General features: G+C 41.0%; 1 protein-coding gene across 4 annotated transcripts in view; it reads right to left on the bottom strand.

The window, feature by feature from the left end:
• Positions 1 to 14,934, bottom strand: part of GTDC1 (glycosyltransferase like domain containing 1) — a 348,217-nt gene that overhangs the window by 14,296 nt on the left and 318,987 nt on the right. For all 4 annotated transcript variants that reach the window (XM_084891913.1, XM_084891914.1, XM_084891915.1 and 1 more), the window contains one exon: positions 11,668 to 11,777. In XM_084891913.1, the coding sequence (XP_084748039.1) occupies positions 11,668 to 11,777 (110 nt within the window). The remainder of the gene's footprint in view (positions 1 to 11,667; positions 11,778 to 14,934) is intronic.

Here is a 14,934-nt window from a genome sequence, read left to right on the forward strand (position 1 = left end):
TGTGAAAGCAATTTAGACCTGCATTAGAAGAAACGAAATAGAATGGGGGGAAAGAGAAGACATCAGAAAGCATCAAAAGTAATTAAGAATAGGTAAAATATTATGAATGCTTTGTCTCAGTTATAGATATGCCCTCATACATGGGTGTGTGAGGTGACAATAGTAATACGTATCTCGGTGTGGATCAGGGCTGCAAGTTTTTAAACACTCTGCAATAGGATCTCTGGGTCCTACAAGCCCTGTAAGGTAGAGCTGCCACCCTCAAGAACCTTCTAACTGTTAGATGTATGGCAAATACCTAGCTGAATAGAAATAAAATCCCAGGAACAATCAAAGAAGGGAGGCAGCATCTGTGCTTTAGGGTCTGGGAAAGTGGTTGATAGGAAGCTTAGAAGATGGGCTGAGGAAGGAGGGTAGAGGAGGAGAGAGGGGCTCTGGGTAGTGACACAGGAGCTAACTTCAGGGAACGTGGAGTGACTCTGCCACAGCCCAGGGCCCTTGGCTAGGAAGGCAGTTCAAACCACACTGAGACATCCAGACCAGGAGGTGTTCGTAATTTGATAATAGCAGGAGAGCAGGAGGGGAGCGTGGAGGGAGTATCTCTTTAGGAAGTCTAAGGTAGCAAAGACTTACAGGATGGAAGAATGGGCACTTCAGTCAGTGCCCAGGGTGGCTGGGAGATGGGACAGGGCCTAGATGAATGGTTGTCAAAGGCCTGAGGTAGGGGTGGGTTTGAGATTGGTAGTACAGATAGAGATCAGAATGGTGAGGCATAAAATAGGTTTGAAAAATCGTGGTTATTATACTTCCTGCTTTCACAACCCACCAGAAAGTGTCACTGTGAAATCCCTTTTGGAGATGGGAGTGTGCACCACATTTTAAAAGAACCCTAACTGCCCAGGTCCTGACTAGTTCTGGCCTCTGTTGGATGACTTTATTTTAGGAATGAGCCCACTGAGGCTAAAAGAGGTGACCTGGCTCACCAGGACAGAAGTGGATCCAGGCCTCAAGCCTTCCAAATCCCAATGGTGTTCATTCTATCGCCATGTATCATGGACAGTTTCCGTCACAAGTGTAACTGAGGCAGGGGTGGGGGTTGGGGGAGGCGGGACTTGCTGGAAGAGTTTGCCAGTTGGAGTCAGCTTCACTCCTGTTGTCTGCTTTCTGTCAGACTGCCCTTCTGATAGGCATTGCAGGAAACGGGAATTTGTAAAACAGGCAGGAGGCCTTTCCTCACGGCCCCTGATCGGGGCAAATATCACTTTGGCCACACGACACACCAAATCCTGTCCACACACAACTATTGGAATTAAAAAGATAAAATACCAAAGCAATGTGGAGCAGCCTCATTCTAAGACCTCCTATCTATCAACCTGTGGTCACAGATACATTTACGGGCTTTTAAAATTAGGGTCTGTTTCTAATTTCCTATTGGCTTATCAATGTCTTGACCTTTTCCTCATTCATTATTTAATTAATTTATCTGTTTCCCTGTGTCATTCCCAAGTGCACATTTCCCATAAACTTCCAGGACAGTTTATGAAAATGAAAGAGCATTTTTCCTCGGTAATGTTCTCATCGTTATAACTTCTGAGAACAATTTCTTGCGAGATGTTTTGGGAGTTGTATTCCAGAACTTATTATCTTCATGGTCTTCTCCCGGTAGGATGGAGAAATGATCTTGCCTTGAGAGTTGCTCTGAGTTTTTCGGTTCCAGTATAAAAGATAAATGTCCCACTTACAGAAGCTGCGGGAGGAAGTTCGAGCAGGCCCCCGGCGCAGTCCTGCCGGGGGAAGGCCCGTCTGGGAGTGATCGTGGAAAGAAGAGCGGTTCTCCAGGACACACCGAGCCCTGGGAGTCAGCGGTTGCCAGTTACTGTGTCGGGTGAGTATCCTGAGCATTGAGGGGGGTAAAGGGAGTTATAAACCTTTCCGAGAAAGGGAAAGAGAGCTTCTCAGAATTGAGTGGGCCGTGTGCAGAATAGTCAGGGGTCTCGGGCCCAGGGCAGCTTGTCCCGCTCACTGGGAGTCTGGCTGACTCCTGCTGTGTGTTGTGCCTGTTTCAGAAGCCGTTCTCTTCACCCACAGGCTCAGAGTCAGTTACACCACTCAGTTACCCCAGAGTCCCTTATGGCAGCCGAGTGACAGCTGGCCACAGTGCAGAGAGATATATGTTTTTTAATGGAGGGATGGATCTGGGTGCTGGGAGCCATGAGGAAGGAAAGGGAGGGCAGGGACGGGACAAACACAGATGGACTTGGGATTTTCCCGGAAGGAGAAAGGGTACACCTGTGGCTGTGTGAAGAGGGACAGAAGAATTTAAACCACAAATAATAGAAGACAGGTAAATGCACAGGCATATTCAGAAAATGGCAGAGAAAACTGGAATTCATGAGGGATTAGGTTGGGGTGGGGGTTGGAAAACCTCATTTTCTACAAAGGAAGTTTAAGTTCATCCTGCAGAAATCCCTGAGACACATTCCTATTAGCACTGTCATGCTGCTGGGTTCTCTTCTTGGGTGGTCCGGCTTTGCAAAGGAGACTGCTAACAGTAGAGGGTGAAATGAATGTCACAGTGTCCAAAGGCCTGGAGCCCAGTCCCAATCCCTTGTAGGACTCAAGGTCCCAGGAGATAGAGGCAATGACTGGGAAGGAGGCAACAGAAACCACAAGTCACAGGGATTATTTCCATTGGGTCCATTCTCTGATGTAAAGTTACTGAGTCAAAGAGAAGGTACGGTAACCCATATGGCTCAGAAGTAACAATTTCCATTGCCACCACCACACACACGTTTCCCCATAGATTGGCCAGCCTTGGTTAGCCTATGCCTTTCCTTTTATTGCTTTGGGCAATGCAACTGCTCATCCATAAATGCTTTGTATATACACTTCCTTAATTACTAGACATATTAAAGATCTCCCCCCCCCCCCCCCCCCCCCCAGAATTTGATATGATATTTACTTCTTCAGGTAGAATCATCTCTATGTATGTGATTTGGGGCAAGGTATTTAACATAAGAAGTTATTCATTTTACTCAATTTCTTGTTTTCACTAAAATACATTTTTTTTTTAGATCTGAAGTAAGTGTGTTAAATGCTGTAACCTTAAGTTTGTTGGATATTAAATTTCTATACAAGTTTGGTTTATTTCTGAATTCCCTATTTTAGCTCATTTTTCTGCTTTCATATTTCTGAATCTGTAAAGTACCTTTTTCAAGTTATCACTTCACACACGTTCTGAATCTGGTAGGGAGGGCTTTTTGTCATTATTCCTTTGTAAACTGATTTCTTTGACCCTCTGCCCATTTATTTATTTATTTGGGACTACTGTGTGCACATATATTGTATAAAGTTAATATTCTGGCATCTTAACTAGACTCTTGTTAAATTCATAAATTATCTTGCGATATCATCATTCCTATCACGGTGTTTGTTTTCCCCTGTCAGGAACATATCTGTCCACATGTATTTGAATCTTCCTTACTTTCCCATATTTTCATTTTGTCAGCAAAGGACTGGGAGACAGAGACTTAAGTTTTTAATCAGATTCTTGGGAAACTGACTTCTCCCATCATATTGTTGGGAAAGTAACCACATGCCTATTTCTAAGAACAATGTGAAGGTGGCTTTGTCTACTGAGCATATGTCTCAGATCCAGGCTATTTAAATGGAGCCAATACAAATCATTTCTTTAGCTGTCAATTGTGGGAACTAATGCTTATTTATCTAGTCACCAGATTGCTGTAAGGGTTATGAAATAAAGTATTCAAAATTATTTGAAAATGTTACAAAATCAACAAGGTTATGATATAATGAAATGTAATTATAAAAACATTAATTTTTTTTTTTTTACTTCCCAGACAGGACCACAATTGGAACTCTAAATACTTCTGTTATGAGGATGAGTAGATAGTGGGAAGAAAAAAAAAAAGAAAAGAAAAATGAATTGGTTTGGGGGAATGGTATGGTTTACAGTGAATATGTTTATTCAATTTTACTGGAACATTTATTTCATCTTACAATTCAATATTGACCAACATATTAATGGCTTTCCTTCTGCTGGGCTCCCCTTGTAGCAAACTTTTGTATCTTTGTATGTTATTGGGGTTCCTAGGGCCTTCCTATCCTGTCCCCCTGAGGGCAGTTGCCCTGCTTGCAATTGAGACTGTAGCTGGGAGCTGAGTGAAAAGGGAGATGGAAGGGAGGAAAACGTTATATAATTACCCACCATTTGACTCCAGAGCTAAGGATCAGGACTATGGCCAAGTTCACAGTAACAACCATTGTCATGCCAGATACTAACCAGAAGCCTTCCACATACTGTTCTTAACCTCATGCTAAAGGTGAACCAGAAGGACTTCTGTCTGCCAGGACTGAGTCCAGGCTTTTACTTTCCTTGCAACCTTCCCACTCCAGCCTTCAGGCCTGAGGCTGAGGCTCTTCCTGTGTCCCCAGGAGGGAAGAAGAACCCTGATGTAAGGTTTTGGCTCTTCACAGAAAAAGAAATATTTGTTTAGAATGATCATTTGTGGGAAATTATTAAGTATACAAACACATTCCATTGATTTGATATCTTAAGCATTTGCTCTTTTTTTTTTTTTTTTTTCCATCTCAAAGGCTAACAATGTGACCTTGTCATGAGAACTGGCCCAAAGGAAAACATTTGCATTGAGGAGCTTCTTGGCTTTGTCTCATTTGGAGCCTGGAGTCTGAGGGATGCTCCTTGGAGCAGAACGACCTTTCCATTTTCTGGATTTAAAGTAATTAAAATAATGGTGAGAATGAACTTTTAAGGTTTAGCATCCTCAATGTCTTCTTTGGATCCAAGATGCGTTCAAGACTCAGTTCTCATACAAACTATGAGGAAGAACATGAGTCTTACAGTAAAATCGTCATACTAGTATTTTAGAAAGCACTTTCCCCCAAATTATCTAATTGTGCATAATCTTCACTAACTCACTAAGGTGGACAGGGCAGGTAGTTTTATTATTCTCTCTTTCCACCTCCTCCTTTGCATTGCACAGATGGATCAACTGAGGTTGACATTGAGGGATACAGGACCCAGTTCCAAACCTGGTCTTCTGACTTCAATTCCTGTAAATCTGAGTTTCTCAATCCTGGCACCACGGGCATGTTAGGTCTGATCACTCTTTGTTGTGGGGGCCCTTCTTGTGCATGGTAGGATGTGGAGCAACATCCCTGGCCTCTACCCACTAGATGCCAGTAACATCCTCTCCCCAACAGTGGTAACAACAAAAACATCTCTGGATCTTGTCAAATGTCCCCTGTGGTGGAGGGCAGAACCACTCCTGATTGACACCACAAGCTGTCCTAAATGCCACACCACCACTAAGTGATAATTGACTCCATTCCCACAGGGACCCACTGGACTTCACATCTGCTCTGCCTAATGGGACTGGGCTGCTAGAAGTGTCTTCAGACACCGGCGTGGTTGTCTCCAGCAAGAAGACTCCGGGCCACACGTTAATATGCATTAAGAGGTTTTACTCAACCAGGATAGGCTCCTCCAGACGAAGGCAGACTTCTCCTATGAGCTTGTTTTTCTCTCTAACCAGCCACAGATCATGATGCATATTAAAGAGCTATTATGGTCATAGTGCAACTGATCAAAGAGTTCTACTGCCCAATTTGGGGCTCAAAGCAGGACCAAATTTCCTGCTCCCTCTTATGGTTGGGCAGTGCAACAAGTTCGGGCCAATGAGCTGAGTAGAGTCCGATGTTACTTTGAGGCCAGAGCACCGAATCCATCCCAGGAGAACCTCTGAGCTTTCTCCTCCACCTGCCAGGGTAGCTGGCAATGTCTGAGGAGTGGCCTCTCTGAAGACCTGGGTCCCTGAGTGACTGCAACAGGAGAACATTGCTGCTCACCTGAGATAAATATATAGCATGTATAGGAAATAAATCTCACGTGTTTTAAGCCCCTGAGACTTTAACATTATCTGTTAGCTTAGCATAATTCAGCTAATTCTGACAGATATAAGACCTGACAGATGATAAAAAGATTGAAAAATAGATGTATGTTAAATCAAAGTCACCTATGTTAAAATAGGAAATGCAATATAAACCACTTAGAACTTCCTTGAGTTTTAGGGTTCTCTATTTTCATTCATTAACTGTCTAGTAATTTGGAAATTGTTTCAATGTAGGTTTCTACATACCTGATATGGTATGCAAATTATATTATTCTATTACACCAAATCTCATTCTTTCATTCATTTTAATAATATGTATTGAACAGTAAATATATGCCAAGTATTATTTGGGATAATCTTCCTCTTCATACTATTATTAACACCTTTCTTGTGATGGTTTTAGGCAAGAAAAAAAGGGAGTTCACTAAACATCTAAAAAGGAAATGAAGTTTTGTGTGTGTGTGTGTGTGTGTGTGTGTGTGTGTGTGTGTGTTTTTACTTTTGATTGGAAATGATTTCACATGCCTGGCCAGGAATTTCCCACCTTTACCACCTCCTTTCTTACTTGTAAAGCATGGATGATTTTGTAGACTTCCACTCAGAGTATAGGCTGAGCAATGGAACTGGAGGTGGACCAATGAGGTTTGAATTGTGCCTTCATAACTGGATGCACGGGTGATTTTACAAGTGACTCAACCCCCCCGTGCCTTGTGTCCGCCGCTGTAAAATGGTAATCGCAGTAATGCCTACTGCACAGGCTGTGGTAAAGAGTGAATAACACAACGCATAAAGGGCTGAGAACAGTACTTGCTATATGTTAAGTGTTCAAGAAGTGTCAGTTCTAATGTTTTAAAAGAACATTCTAGGAAGTGATGAGTGAAGCACGGAGTGGGACTACAACATGGCAGCTTTATTCACCATTTCATCTTAAATGTCTAGTCCAGTGCTCGGCACAAAGTGGATGTTTAAAACAGCATTTGTTGAACACACACAGGAATGAGTTGGATACAGAGACCACTGCAGGTTCTCTCCTAACCTTACCGTCCCTTGCTGCCAGGCCCACACATGTCCCAGCTGTGAGAACTTGGAGCAGTCACTGTCCTAGATGTCTCTCCTCTTTTGTCAAAAGAAAGAATGACATCAAAGAGCTAGAAACTCTATGTAGCTAGAAACTCAAATCAATATTCTGAATTGATCTCACTTTTCAGAAAAAGGATTATAAAGACCTTATGACGTAATTTAAAAATACTTAAGGCATACTTGAAAATAATCAACTGTATGGAGACTACAGAGTTGCTCTATTATAGTTTTACCATTTTCAAAACAAATTAATCACAAAGGGCAGACCAGCTCACTGGCACTGATGACACCACTCAGACATGCGCCAGCTCTCCCTAAGAGCTCTGCGGAGAGCCAAGAGGAAGGAAGTTGGATAAAGAGTCATTAATGCACAAACTCGCAACTAGAAGAATACATTCTGGAGACCTAATAGTGATTATGGTCAACAACACTGTATTAAATATTGAAAAATTTCTAAAAGACTAGATCTTTAATGTTCTCACCACAAAACAGAAATGATGTGATAAAGGTCTGACCTGAAGCTACGGTGTTAATCACTCATATAGCGATAGATCATATTAAACACCTTGTACATCTTAAACGTATACGATGTGATATGTAAATCACATCTCAAGAAAAAAACTAACTAATGCTCTTGCAGTCATATACATTGAGTGGCCAGGTTATTTTGATCTCTAAAGGCATATAATCTGGCCACTCAGTGTATATCCTATATAATAAAAGTCTAATATACAAATTGTCCCCTCGACCAGCAGGCAGGCCGGCCAACCACCCATGTCTCCTCCACCTGGCCAGGCTGGCTGGATCCCACCCATAAACGAATTCATGCACCCGAGCCTCTAATCTTAATCTATATCTATCTATATCTATATCTATATCTATATCTATATCTATATCTATATCTATATCTATATCTATATCTATCTATATCTATCTATACACACACACACACTGAGTGACCAGATTATTATGCATTCAGAGATCACAATGATCTGGCCACTCAGTGTATATTCTTGGTTTTTCATGTATGCTTGTATGTGAAAAAGAAAAGTTTGACTCACAAGCTATGCAATTAATGATAACTTTCAGAGTCTCTGTTTCTCTACCTATCCAAGGGGCAATGATACCTCCTCCAATGGGGCTGTCATAAGCATTACACAAAACTAAACTGCAAAGGCCAAGTAAGAAACAACTTTCAATAAATAGTAGTAATTAATAGCATAATAATCGTGACTGCAACTTTTTACAAGAGAACCACTTCCTTCTCAATGTTGACAACGTTGAAAGTTATTCTTCTGGCTGATGTCAAACAGTATGGAAATGGCTTTATGATATGCCTTTTAGACAAGCTGACGGGGCACCAGGCACAGAAGTGCGTGCCGGCCAGCCAACACTTTCTGTGGGGTGCTGGATGGTGAGTTGGGGGGAAAAATGTTAACACTTGCAGAAAATGTGGGGTCAGAAAACAAGAACATGGAAGGGTAGCAGAAAATAGTGGTTAATGTGTGATCCTACTTAATTCCTTTAAGCCTCAGTTTCCCCACCTGAGAAAAAAATGGAGAACGATGCTTAGAACAATGCCTGGAATACAGGGCTTGTTGAATAAACCAGAATGGTGACAGGAACGGCTGAAGTTACACCCAGTGGCCTGTCAGGACACGTCTGGAGGGAAGCCAGGCAAGGTGGCCTTCTAGGAGCACAACCTGGAAAGCTCTCAGGCTCATCCATCCACACGCCGGGCTCCTCCCATGTGGCAAGGTGAAGTGCTGTAGCCACAGAGAGAGCCCGTTTCTATTTGAAATGACAGAGCTGGACCAGAGGCTAAGGCCGAAAGGATCCCCGGGAGACTGGGAGGAACAGAAGCAAGTACATAGACTGTATGGTGCCCTGTCTGTGGGCTGCCCCTGCTTCTTTCATTCTTTCACAGCATCCTGGGACCCTTTTAGTTCCATGTGTGTCTCCCCAAGGCAGAGGTCTCTGAAGGTGGCGACTCTGTCCTGCTTACTATGGGATCCCCTTTCCACAGTGCTCCGTAAAAAAGTGTTGGAGGAAAGCCGAGGTGAGGAATAAGACGGGCCTGTAACTACTAAGCACTCAGTACTTGGGCCCTTCACCGCTCCCCACCTCACTTTCAATCCTTCGTACTGCTCCAAATAACTCAACGTTAATGTGCCAGGGGAGACAGTGAGGCCAAGAACGCAGCCCTTTGAGTAAAATCCTAGCCTTGTTTGTGTGGGGGCCTACAAACACTCCACAGAAATGGCCCAGGAGCCTTCAGCACAGGAACCTCCTCCAGCCACCTTCCTCCGTCCACACACACAACCCTCAAAACTGACACAAATAAAACTGAACACAGCCATGCTGCCAATGGGCTGATTGTTTATTCCTTCTCTCTTTACAGCCACACATCCACCAAATTATTTTCTGTGTTTTCCTTGCATGTCTTTCTCATACAGCGGGCTCACTAATCCATCAGCCACTGCCTCGCAGAATCACAAGTGAATGACTGTTGGTGAGTCTTACTGCGATTCTGCCTGTATGGCACTGCAAGACAGACTTTCCTAAAACACAAGTTCCAACATACTTCTTCCCCATTCAAGATCTATGCTCCTTATTTTTTACCTTTACCCAATCTACTTGGGTTATTAAGGTCCTCCCTACATAGGCCCTATCCTACCTATGTAAGGTACACATTACTTGTTTTTTTTCTTAAGTCTTATATAAATCTTTATTGTTGAAAGTATTATATATGTCCCATTCTCCTCCCACCAACCCACTGATCTCTTCTAGCTCGCCCCCCTCACCCCAGGCCTTCACCATCCTATTGTCTATGTCCAGGGATTATGCATATAAGTTTCTTGGTTGATCTCTTCCCACTCACCCTCCCCACCTTCCCTCTGAGATTCTGTAGTCTGTTCTATGCTTCTATGTCTCTTGATCTATTTTGTCCATTGGTTTATTTTGTCCATTAGATTCCACATATGAGTGTCATGATGTGATACTTGTCTTTCTCTGACTGGCTTATTTCGCTTAGCATAATACTTATTTATTCAGGTCTGTTTGCTGAATCGCCTATTCTACTTAGATTAGTGACCTCACAGCACTAATCACTAAAATTATTCTCTCATTTAAATACAGTATCTAAAATGTTTGCTTCTATATATTTTGCCCAGATTGTTTCCACTTTTAGAATATCCTAATCCCTTGGCTATTCAATTAACATCTCACTCTAAACCAAGTATGTCAGTACTAACATGCCTATAATAATAAAAGCATAATATGCTAATTAGACTGGACATCCTTCCAGATTACCTTCTGGATGAAGCCAGGGCTTTGAGGGAAGCCCGGGTCCCGGGTGCCAGAGGGAAGCCAGTGCTGGCAGCCAGGGTAAGGAAGGCCTCCTCATGCATGAATTTCATACATTGGGCCTCTAGTAATATAATTTTGCATTTAACTCTCTATTTCTTGTACTATGCACAAGTTTTCCTTCTTCAACAAAAACAAATTGCTCGAGGGCAGGGAGTTTAAATTATTTTTTACCCATTTACCCAACAAATATTCATTGAGTTCCAGAGCTATGCCAGATACTGCACTTGGTTTGATATAGCAAAGAACAAAATAGACATAATCCTGCACCTTGAAGCACCTACATTCTAGTTTGTATGTGTGCCTGTATGTGTGTGAAGGGGAGAGGGGGATGAGATAAACATTTACACATAATTGTAAGATTAGAAACTGAGGTAAGCACCATGAAGTAGAAGTATAGTGGCATGAGACCATGATAAAGCTTCACATTAAAAGAAAATACCCCTGAGCTAAGAGCAAAAGGATAAAATAGAAACAGACAGCCAAATGCCCACAGGTCTAAGGAAGCCAGGGCCTTAGAGGAACAGAAGAAAGGTTGGTCTCCACAAGCCCGGAGGGCATAAGATAAGCCATATCAGAGAAGGCCAGGGAGACACAGGCTGGGTGTAGTTCTTAGTATTGAACCAGAACCGAGAAGTACCACTGAGGATAAACCTTACGTGGTCTTTAAGAGTCATAACACTCCATGGTAAAGGTCATTTCTGAAATTTGTTATCTGTCTATTTGGAGTTTAAAAATGCTGAACATCCAAAGCTTAAAAAACACAAATACTTAAAGTGCTTAGGATTTTTGCTAATTTTCTCAAGTACAATAAATAAGTATAGATCAGTGAAAACAATAACATAGGCTCTGACCTACCCTATATTACACATTTGATGCCAAAATGCTTTACATAGGCCACCTAACAGATGGTAATGCATTTCAGCCATCACCACGTGAGTAGGATTCAAGCCAATGATCCCAGAGGTGAGAGGTTGTATATCCAATTACAAATTTCCACTTTCCTCAAGTGTGAAGATGCCTAGAGCAATATATTGTACTTACATCTAGCTGCATTGTATAGACTATATCTGATAAAAGAGATGACTTCACGTTCTCGACTTAAGTCAAAGAATGCTTACTTAAGTATTTTTTTAATTGAATCCCTCTTTAATGCCATTGTATAATCTTTTGGTTAACAGTGCTCATCTTGATTATTCTAACAAAGGGAAACATGGAAGTTAATAGGTAAGCTGTAGCGTGTATGCCATCTATAAAAATACACACAAGAAAATTCAAACATAGGTACCTGGAACATCCGTGAATGTTTCTCCGAGGACGGATACGTGGAAATTGAGTCCTAAGTCCTTCAGATGCATTAATACCTTAAAAAAACTCTCTGGGTCTTTATCATGCTCCCTGGAAATAAACACACAAAATATCACTTGCAATACCTTAGGCGTCTGTGTTAGGAAAAGCATTTTCACATCTCACAGTATCAGTTCCTTTCATGGTCCATTGTCAGGAGAGCCTCTGGCACCCAAGCAGAGATTTCCCCCTATCACCTTATATTGTTGCAACAACACTGAATTTTTTTCATAAATATTATTTACCATGTATCAACAGCCAGTCCTATTGAATCTTAAAGGTCTGCAGCCTTTTATTAAAGGAAAAGTCTGTTATGTTTTTCACATTTTTTGGGTTAGATTATAGAAAGGCTAGTGTAGTTTCCTCTCCCCTAAAATGGATAATTTTCCACTCCACACAGGTTTTAACAGGAGAAAAGACCAGTCTTCAAAGGATGGCTCTTTGCTGACCATGAGAATGTACCCAGGATGCTTGCCATTTCCATGAGTGTGAATACCTTCCCCTCACAGTCACTGAGCAGTTGGTGCCCACAAAGAATACCGATTAAGGAAGTGAGACTACGGACTTTCTCACCGATCTCTATTTCAAATAACTGAATGGAGAATTAGAAATACATCAAAAGGGGTTGGCCTGAGTCTAAATCCACTGACACTAACTTAGGAGTGGATGTGAGTCGACATATAATTCTTTCATTCCATACAGGCTTTAAAAAACATGGATTATTTTTGTTTGTTTAGCTTGTCAGTCTTCTTTGTAATGACAGAATGAGAGGCTAAAGGACATTAAAATAAAAAATAAAAAATTCACCAATTTAAGAAATCATATTCAAATGGAGTGAGTTATTTTTTACTTTCTAAGGTGTGAATATTCTAGTATTACTTGCATTTAATTACACTGTTTTAAATTATCTTATTTCACACAGATGTGGACCAGATGTCTCCAAAATATTTGCTTTTTTTATTTATAATGCAGAATTTTAACTTATTTTCTATATCACAGAGAAATAGTTATGTATCAGCAATTGAATTTCTCATTTACCAACTAATTATGTAAAAATAAATCTGTAAATTGATCAAACTGAGATATAAAATATGAAAATTACATCATTTAAGAAATCTCATGAAAAATGACATCTGCAAACCTAAATATGTTAATTCACAATTCAGTCAATATTTTCAGTCTCAAGAATTAAAACAAATGCATCTTCTGCATAACATTTAAAAATGGCATTTCTAATCTCATGCAATTGTAGATTCTTATAGAATTAGAATTCAGTAACAAGTTATTTTAAGCTTTATGTTGCTCAGTTTGACTTACTGCATACAATAAATAGTGCAGTGGCAAAGTGCTCATGTCTTTTTAAGATGATGCTGGTTACATGCACACACCATAGGGAAGTTTTGGGATAGTTCTCATATACACACACTACTGCTGTAGGCAAGAAAAAAGACCCCAAACCTTTTGAGAGTAAAGAATATGCCACATGTTACCTCCACCCATATCAATCAAATAGCTGCCACTTAATCTGTAATGTGTTCTTTTAGCTTGATTCTTTTGTATTCTTGCTCTGGTAGGTTGCTTGCCTCTAACTCGTTTACTTCCTTTTCTGGTGATGCCTGCTTTTCTTTCATGTGCGCGCTATTTCTTTGTCTCCCCATGGTGTTTCTTTTCAGGATGTCTGGTTATGTGGTATTCCTTCTCCTTCCTGTGGGTGATTGAAGAACTCCCTTGAATCCAGGTGTTTTCACTGATTGGGGCGTCACAGCTGCTCGATGGTCTCCTCTGCTGTGGGTTTTCCAAGCCTCAGAGAAGATTCTCCTTTCCTGGTAAGATGGCGCAGCCTTCCCTCTGAGCCCATAGCTCTGGGAAAGGTCTCTGCTGCTGCAGTGCTGGCTGTTTGGTCAGGAAATCCTGTCCAGCGGACCCTTCCTTACCTTCCTTTAGAGTTCTGCTAACCCTTAGCTGCCAATCAATATTCCCAGAGTGACTCAGATGTTGCATCTATCTGTTCTGGGACCAGGGTCAGAACAAGTCTGTCTGTTCGGCTGCCATCTTGTCTCTCTCCTCAGCTTGATTCTTTTGTAAATACTTATATAAAAAGAATGGAAACAATACAACATAATATATCTTAAAAAGGGAGTAACACTATAGGGAAATTTAGCCACTCAGTTTCTCTAAATTTCTTATTTTGAGTTCCAAAAATTTTGGCTGTGGATTCCCAAGAGAGAAACTATCCTAAATATTTCCTGCTGGTGTTTTATTTGTTTTTTTTGTATTAAAGAAAATGTAGATGTGGTTTGGGGTTGGGAAGAGGTTTAATTGGGAAGAAGCTGTAGTTCTTAAAAGATTCCAATGTGCTTTCAAAGCGGCAGGCTTTATAAATCTACATTTTCAGTGTTTTTATAAGAGATAAATGCATCACAATCCTACTGTATTTTTAAGATAATTTTTATTGGTGGATAAAAGCTTTCATATTCAATAGTCACTTTGCATAAGAACACAAAAGAGATTTATATGAATCTCCTCCTTTTTGATTAAACTATAAGAATGAAGGTAAGGTGAGATTTTTTTTTACCCAAAATTATCCCTGAGAAAAAAACACACTATAAAAACGTTATACTAAAGTTCTTATAAAGTTTCTCATAATACCAGGCACTCTTTCAATTACTTTATTTTGAACCCAGCTCTGTTTAGGGAAGCTGCATTAACCTGAAAACGTGTCCACTGATGAGCATTCTGGATGAGCAGTGGATTACTGGTGAAAAAGGAAGCACAGGAATTGATACAGTACTAGGTTAGGGATTATTTGTGGGGACATAACCTAACAATTCAAAGAGTTGGATACTGTCAAAAACAAGTCATTGGTGGAAGCAGGCAAAAGGGGGACGAGAGGTGATACCGACAATGTCAACATTCAAATTTCTAAATAATAGTGGTTAACTCAGGTTTTAAAGTGCTCAATTTCAGCAAGTATAGCCCCATACGTGAATAGTAAGCATGTGTTTATAGTGCAGGAGATTTCCAAGGTTGGCATCATACTGTTTCACAGGTCTTGCACCTCACACCATTCAGACTGAATTCCAGCTGAGTGGATGGGGGCGTGCCCGCTGCCTGAAAAGGTGGCACTTTTCTGAGGTCAAGAAGCCATTGGAGGTGGTATTGGACTAAAATGGCTTGATGAACTATAAGAGCAATACTTCTAAAAATA

This window comes from Pipistrellus hanaki (assembly GCF_964339955.1).
Source record: "Pipistrellus hanaki genome assembly, chromosome: 8".
NCBI lineage: Eukaryota > Metazoa > Chordata > Mammalia > Chiroptera > Vespertilionidae > Pipistrellus > Pipistrellus hanaki.